The sequence below is a fragment of the Morus notabilis genome, unplaced genomic scaffold (assembly GCF_000414095.1).
Source record: "Morus notabilis unplaced genomic scaffold, ASM41409v2 Scaffold1095, whole genome shotgun sequence".
Classification (NCBI taxonomy): domain Eukaryota; kingdom Viridiplantae; phylum Streptophyta; class Magnoliopsida; order Rosales; family Moraceae; genus Morus; species Morus notabilis.
This window is the reverse complement of record NW_010365147.1, coordinates 2,188-10,116: the sequence shown is the minus strand read 5'-3', so window position 1 is coordinate 10,116 and position 7,929 is coordinate 2,188. Positions and strand designations below refer to the sequence as shown.

General features: G+C 33.7%; 2 protein-coding genes across 3 annotated transcripts in view; one reads left to right on the top strand and one right to left on the bottom strand.

The window, feature by feature from the left end:
- LOC21384478 (FAD-linked sulfhydryl oxidase ERV1) overlaps positions 1-1,885 on the bottom strand; it is a 3,413-nt gene extending 1,528 nt beyond the window's left edge. The window contains exons 1-4 of the mRNA XM_010107346.2: positions 1,591-1,885; positions 1,142-1,219; positions 809-856; positions 659-723 (exon numbers count right to left, since the gene is read on the bottom strand). Coding sequence (XP_010105648.2) covers positions 659-723; positions 809-856; positions 1,142-1,219; positions 1,591-1,800 — 401 coding nt within the window. The 5' untranslated portion in view covers positions 1,801-1,885. The remainder of the gene's footprint in view (positions 1-658; positions 724-808; positions 857-1,141; positions 1,220-1,590) is intronic.
- Positions 1,886-4,360: 2,475 nt separating this feature from the next.
- On the top strand, positions 4,361-7,058 carry LOC21384477 (probable polyamine transporter At3g19553). 2 transcript variants are annotated; one of them, XM_010107345.2, is made up of 3 exons: positions 4,361-4,581; positions 4,755-5,719; positions 6,127-7,058. In XM_010107345.2, exons 2-3 carry the CDS (start codon positions 4,758-4,760, stop codon positions 6,647-6,649), a joined length of 1,485 nt encoding a protein of 494 aa, XP_010105647.1. In that variant the 5' UTR covers positions 4,361-4,581; positions 4,755-4,757; the 3' UTR covers positions 6,650-7,058. The 2 variants fall into 2 exon arrangements, with proteins under 2 accessions (XP_010105647.1, XP_024027492.1); XM_024171724.1 differs by having other exon boundaries at positions 6,100-7,058.
- Positions 7,059-7,929: the final 871 nt, after the last annotated feature.

The window sequence follows — 7,929 nt, the reverse complement described above, 5'->3', positions numbered from 1 at the left end:
GGGGTGGAGAAGAAAGAGAAGAAGAAAAAAAAAAAAAAGATCCGTTTTCAGAACTGAAAACGTGAAAATGAAAACAGGTTTTTTTCATTTTCACTTTTTCAGAAAAGACAAACATTTTTGTTTTTGTTTTTCAAAAACTTTTAAGCCAAACACATTTTCAGTTTGCATTTTCATTTTTTAGTCTTGAAAAACGTGAAAAATGAAAACGAAAACATAAACAAACAGGCCCAGTGAGAATGATTTTTGTGAATGAATTAGAAAACGGTTGAAAGTTGTTTTTCCTTTTCTGTTTTCATTTTTTAGTACTTATCAACAATGTTATAATATATTAATTAATAATTATAACCAAACACGATTTCACTTTTTTATTATACTCGAAACAATGTCTTAAAAAATCAATCAAACGCAATTTCAGAATTGGTCCTAGAATGATTCTCAAAACAATCTCATTTTTACTTTTGTACTGAAAACAAAATCATTTTGAAAACGTTACCAAACGGACCCATAGATTTTTGAAACGATATGACTTGTCACGAAAACAAAACAAAATACACACACATTATACACAAACAAATAAAAAGCATATACAAACAATTTTAACCTAGCATAGTAGCATGATCCATATCTGAAGGGAGTGATTGAAGAAGAAATAGGATACCTCAAAATTAGTTTGAAGTGTTCTGCACATTCTTTACAAGGGTACATGCGTGATAGTATTGACATCTGTATCCCATCATAATAAATAAATCTAAACATCTTATTCAAGAATAATAGACAGTTGGAGCGATAAAGTGGGAAAATGTATTACCAATTCTTTAACATCTTTCTTCTGTTGCCTTGTTGGTTTATCTGGGTACTGAATAGACAAATTAAAACCAAATAAAATAATCAAAGTCTAAGAAATACAGCCATTCAATAAATAGAATATGTAGCATGAGTGTTGACGTGATTTTCAAGGCACCATTTTGAAGCGAAGTGTTCCATAAGTCAATGGAAAAGGCAAAAGAAATAGGGGGGAAAAAAAGTCGTATGTAATGTGATAGAAGCAGAAAGAATGACTGTGGAACAATAAAATTTGGCAAAATAAAGTTGACATGTAAGAAGGAACATGACCATGCATGTTAAGAGTGTGAAGAAATACCCTGGCAGCAAGAGTGTGAAGAAATGTCCATGAAGCCCTACCAAGCTCTTCTTTCGACACCGGACCTGCAGTTTTTCCCTGAACAAATTACCATCATTAGGTTTCTACTATCACAAATCATAAAGTTCCCTTAACCAATTGTCAAATAAACAGACAAATTTAACTCTTAATATAGCTCCACAAGCGAGACTAATTACAGAAAACTTATTATGAAGTAAACAAAACAAGAAACACCCAAAAATAACTCAATTCGCTTAATGAAAAGCAAAAGACTTTCATTCAGGACTTATATCAAACAGTTGGTGAACTACTAAACTAAGCAACTTAAAAGACACAACAGCAAGAATCAAACTTGTGAATTAGTCATATACAGAAATGAAAAGGTCAAAATCCAAGTTCAGAATAGTTATATAGAGTAAACAGAATGCACCAAATAAGCGAAAAATTACCTTCACATCGTGGGACTGGAAAGCAGAGGAGTTTCTGGTGGATGGGTTGAGCTTGGAAGAGTGAGAGATAGAGGAGATTGGTTGTTGTTTAACGGTGGGCGATTGGTTATGAGGTTGGAGTTGGAGAGTTAAACTGGAGAGGTGAATTTGGATGAAGTTGGAAACTTTCTCGAAAGAATGTAGTATAAGCTGCAATGGATTCTCGGGCATTCTCGCCGAGAGAGAGGATAGGCGCAGGAAAAGAGGTTGATCTTCGCGAGTGTATTCGAGAAAACCAAAGCGGTTCACTGTCGGTAAACCGACTGCCGATTATATCTCTCTCGCTAATAAAAAGGTTGGTAAGGGCATGTTCTTTTGTTTAAAAAATTCAAAAAAATACAACTCGAATTTTAATTTTATTCAAGTTCACGTTCTTTTAAATTTTAACTTTATTCAACTTTACTTAATTTTATTCAAGTTACAACTTCAACTCAAGTTATAACTCAAAAATTACACTCAAATTACACTCCAAAAGAACAACCCCTAAATTTCTCTGTTTTTTTTTTTTTTTGCTTGAACATTAAATTTCACAAATTTACACAAAAGAATTATTATCACTATTGTACTTAAATTTTAGAGTCATTTTCAATTTGCTCCCCAACTTTAAAAGTTTTTATTTTACATCTTAAACTTTAAATTTATCTCAATTAAGCCATATTATAAGAATTTCTATTAAAATCAAACAGAAAAATAAGAATTAAGCGTGGTCATGCAGTTTTTATCTGTTTCTTTTTAACATAAATTCAAACAGAAATGTCACGTGACTGCGTTATTATCTATTTTTTCTAACTGTTTTTAATAGAAATTACAATATAAAAGTTAAAGTGGGAACAATTCAAAGTTTAGAAAGTAAAGTGAGAGTTTCAAAAGTTCAAGGGCAAACTGAGAATGACTCTAAAGATCATGGGCGACCAATGATAATAATCCTTATATAAAATAAAGGGTATAGTAGGTCAGTCTTACCGGTAGTGTCACTTCTTGGCCATTAAATTAAGTCAAAATCACATGAGATTGAAAAAATATACAGTACAAATAGTTTTTTATATAGATCTAACGACTGAAAATAAAGAACTACTAATAATTTATTTTTTTCTAGTCCTCTTAGAGAAACTCGTGAACATAAATTATATAGGAGTATGTGACTTAGAGATGGCAATAACCCCCACATGGATGTTCGGGGCCGGGATGGCGAACAATTATCGGGGATGAGACGATGACAAAATCTAGTTCTCCATTCGTGGTAGGGCAGGGATGAGGAAGTACTCCCCACCCTGCCTCCACCTCGATCTTAATGTGTTATTTTTTATGTCTATATATATACACATAATCTTTTAAAATTACTTTTATCTTAAAAAAAAGTAAACACATATTTTTAATTAGGGAAGAAAAACTATCAATTATAGTTTCTCGTACAAAAAAAAAAAAAGGACAATTACCAATCTTCTCCTATTATATTTACGCATATGAGTGCACTTTCTAGTCCCTCCTCATTCACTATTAAAGCTATTACCAATAGACAATAAAGGGCAATTTACGATTAATGTTTTGATGTTTTTAAACTTTTTTTGCTTATGCATTAGTTATTACTTTTAGATTCAGTTTTGCAATATGTTAAGAATTTGATTTTTAATATTGAACTTTTGATTTTGGTTTAAATTGATAATGAATTTTCACTCTATTTTTATTTTGAGTTGCTATAATTTTAAAATGTATAGTCTTATATTATGGGAAATTAAGCGGGTATAAAGAAGGTCCTTCTAATGGAGAACTCCCGACTTCGACCCGCTCCTCCTTAAGTGGGAATAGAGATGGAAATAAAGATAGTTTAGGGGTGGGGATGGGGATGAAAAATCATCATCCACCCTTACTCTGCGCCATTGCCATATCTAATATAACCGGTGTTAAGGCGCTTTCTTATTTTTTCTTTTTAAAGTTGAGAATTTTGTTAGAATGTCTATTTTTTTTTATGAAGTTAGAATGTCTATTAAAAGAAATGAAATTGTTAACAAATTTTATTTTTATTTCTTTTACAAAGAACATCATTCCTAGTAAAAAAAAAATTGTTTCTAATTGTTCTATAATCATTTTATAAAGTAAAATATTTTTAAGTATTATCTACTAATAAAATTTTATTATTGTCAATTTTTATGTTATGGACATCTTATAAATAAAAATTGGGAGTTTTTTCCTTAAGACCAGAAAAATAAAATTACCAATAGTTTCATTTTTTAGTCATTTTTAGCTGTTAGATCTGTATTATAAACTGTCTATTATGTATATTTTTTCAATCTCATTTGATTTTACAAGATCTAATAATTAAAAAACTGATCCTACAGTTGGACGGTTTAACACAGATTGTCCCGAAAATTTTTTTGAAATATTATTGACTAATAAAATTTTCTCATCAAGTCACTTTTATGTTTATTATTTTTCAAAAAGAGAAATATATGTTATTTCGCCAAGTAGGCAAGTACAACAAAATGGCCACGGAATAATAAGTAATTAATAGCAAAAAAATGAGATTCACCAAAAAAAAAAAAAAAAAAAAATACAAAAATAAAATGGGGACATTGATGATGTTACATGGGATTCTTCAATTATTTCGCACTCAAAATCCACGGAGCAATAGCCAATAATGCTAATTATCAAAAAAAAAAAAAACCCAAAAATGCTCAAGTGTCCGCCAATCTCCGTAGTCTTGCCATTCGTCCACGTGATAATACGTGCAATCTCTATGGTTGGGCATAACGTGTAAGCCAAATGTCAAACCTTTGACTTCTCCTTGTTCAAGAGATGAGCTTCTCCACCACTCCCAAAAAAAGATCTGGATTTGGCAATCTTCCCAAGATGTTTGGGATTCAAACTGTGTTTTACAACAGCTCCAAAACATTGAATCCCACAATTTAACTAAAGATCTCAAGAGTTCTCATTTTGGTAAATCCTCCAAAACAGGTATTATTACTATCTCCTCTCACAACTGAATCTTCCAGTTTTGGCAACTGTTTTTTGTTTTTCAACAATTTAGGCAAAGGCCATTTCAGTAAATTCGTTGAACTGCTTGTGACATCAAATTTTGCTTCCAATCATCTATTTAGTTTCTCCTTTTCCTGTGGATTGGTGAATAGGGAATGACAAGTAATGGCGAGAATATTGCTGTTATCAAGAAAACACCAAAACTTACTCTTCTTCCTCTTATTGCTTTGATATTCTATGATGTTTCTGGGGGTCCTTTTGGAGTTGAGGATTCAGTAAAGGCCGGTGGTGGACCTCTTTTGTCTTTGCTTGGTTTCTTGATATTTCCTTTCATTTGGAGCATCCCTGAAGCTTTGGTAACAGCAGAACTAGCCACAAGCTTCCCCGAAAATGGAGGGTATGTGCTTTGGATATCAACAGCATTTGGGCCATTCTGGGGGTTCCAAGAAGGGTTTTGGAAATGGTTTAGTGGGGTTATGGATAATGCCCTTTATCCTGTTTTGTTCCTTGATTATCTTAAGCACTCGATACCGATCTTCAATCGATTAGTAGCTCGAATTCCAGCTCTTTTGGGGCTTACAGTTTCATTGACTTACTTGAACTACCGAGGTCTGCATGTTGTCGGGTTTTCGGCTGTTGCTCTTGCCGTCTTCTCGCTTTTCCCCTTTGTTGTGATGGGTGTTCTTTCGATTCCTAGAATTAGTCCTAAGCATTGGCTTGTGGTGGACTTCAAGAAGGTGGACTGGAGAGGGTACTTCAATACCATGTTTTGGAATCTGAACTATTGGGATAAGGCAAGTACTCTTGCAGGGGAGGTTGAAAATCCGAGTAAAACGTTCCCCATGGCGCTTTTTGGGGCTGTGGTCTTGGTGGTTTCTTCGTATTTGGTCCCGCTTCTTGCTGGGACAGGAGCTCTTGGAGCCAATTATGGTGCATGGAGTGATGGGTACTTTGCGGAAGTTGGACTGTTAATTGGTGGCTCTTGGCTCAAGTGGTGGATTCAGGCGGCGGCTGCAATGTCAAACATGGGGTTGTTTGAAGCAGAAATGAGTGGTGATGCTTTTCAGCTTCTCGGGATGAGTGAGATGGGAATGCTTCCTGCTATCTTTGCTTCAAGGTAACTTTTTATCCTGCCTGGTTTTGTTTTCATAGTTATTCAATTACATAAACCCTTTGATTGTTTCCTTAATGAGTTGTGGAAATGATAATCTAAATGGGAGGAATTTCAAGGAAAACAAAAATCAGATATTATTGACAAAACCGAATTCTCATTTTAAGGTTGAACAAAACCGAATTCTGATATTGGTCTAATTGTCTTAGCTATGCAGTTCAGAAGATTATATGAAATTTGAGTACTTAAAAGGCTTGAAAGCTCTATAAGGGCCTTTTTTCAAGCCGTTCATTTCACTTTGTTTTATTAAAAAGAAAGTTACCAAAAAAAAACCATCAAACTTGTTATGTATGGGAAAGCTCCAAATATGATACCAACACTTGCAGTTTGGCGTATTTAAATCAATTTCATAGGTCGAAGCACGGGACGCCCACCATTAGCATTTTGCTTTCCGCTACCGGAGTCATCTTCCTATCTTGGATGAGTTTTCAAGAGATATTGGAATTTCTGAACTTCTTATACTCCATTGGAATGCTACTCGAGTTTGCAGCTTTTATAAAACTGAGAATCAAGAAGCCAGACCTTCACAGACCTTACAAAGTGCCCTTCCAAACATTTGGGGCAATCATGCTTTGTGTGCCTCCTGCATTGTTGCTTGTTCTTGTCATGTGTTTGGCTTCTTTGAGGACATTCTTTGCGAGTGGTGCAGTAATTATTGTGGGGCTTTTATTGTACCGCATTTTAGTTCTTGTAAAGGATAGGAACTTGATGCAATTTTGTTCCGAACAACCTGCTGTGGAAAGCCACTCAGTTGTGTCACAACAACTCCAAGAAGTTGCAGACGAGGCTGCGATCGGCCTTCTCTCGGACTTGTCTGCTAAGACGGAAGAAGAATCCTCAGAAATCCGCTTTGAAGGCGTCCTGAAAGTCGATTAAAGTGGTCCGTTTTAACTATTGAATTATAACTATATTGATGGCTAACTCTCCACATAATCAGGTTCACCGCTATGGAGAACCACATTACTAATTCTTTGGCTTGTTCACCATATTTCTTTTTACATATGGAGTTTGCAAAGACTGGAGTAGATAACCCAGAACTCTGCATACAAAAACTATGTTTATTATGTTGGCAGACGCAGAGCACAAAGTTTCAAACGTGAACCTTTGCGTGGTGTCATTTAAAAAACTAACTTTTCCAAAAATACTTTCTTCTTAATGAGCAAACCAGACTGGAAAAGGAAAAAAAATAGCATAAAAAGGCCTATAGAGCGGGATGGAAAGGCCTTTTGACATGACTTGGTTCTACTTTGCTTGCTACCACAATTCTTTGTATTACACGTCTTAAGGGCAAAAAAAATTAATCCAAAAAGAAAAGGCAAGCGTTTTATGGCAGGGCTGTATTTTGCCCAATCGATAGGTTATTTATGGGCCTGTTTAGTTCACTGATTCGAGTTTTTAATTTAAGTTGAGATGTGATTTTATTTGAGAGCTTTTTACATTAGTAAAAAAGTTAGATGTGATTGTTTCTGAGAGCTCTTTACTATAACAAAATTCGAATTATAAACTCGAATCGATAAAATAAAATCAGGGCTATGTTTAGTTATTTGATCAAATTTTAAATGATATGATTTATGAGTATGTAGGTTAAAAATAATGCAGCAAACATAATAAAAGTATTCTTACTCATTGATCAGGCCATTGAAATTTAATTAAATAACTAGTAAAAACTTAACCTAACTCTAGGATAAAACAACATGTGCTATGGTAAAATTTTTCATGAGGATGATTAGAGAAAAGAAGAAGTTTTTTTGTACATACACTCTCTCGACTTTACAAGTTTGGTAAACTAGTCCTTAACGTTCAATCTTAGCAATTTACCGTTTAAATTTTGAAATTTGTCACAATGTTGATCAAACTGAAATTGAAGTTAAAATTTTTTTGAAAAAATAGAGAATTTACCTTGAGAGTGCATGAATCTGAACCTTTACCCTTTACTCTTGATAAATACTCTTTTGTTAGTGTAATTATTTGACTAACAAGGTTATGAATAAAGAGAAAAGGGTAAAAATCACGATTCATGTACTTTCAATGGATATTTGTCAAGATTACCTTAAAATTTTGGATGATTTCCTCCACATGAGTGTTTAACTAGGGTAATTCTAATATTTTTGCATCAAATTGATCCCCCCATATGCATATCATGAGGTTTTTTTTTT

What these genes read in the sequence shown, in the direction of transcription:
- LOC21384477 (XM_024171724.1), top strand. Translation starts at nt 4,758, where the DNA reads ATGACAAGTAATGGCGAGAATATTGCTGTTATCAAGAAAACACCAAAA. An exon ending in CCTGCTATCTTTGCTTCAAG is followed by an intron (nt 5,720 to 6,099) that starts GTAACTTTTTAT and finishes CAACACTTGCAG; the next exon opens with TTTGGCGTATTTAAATCAAT.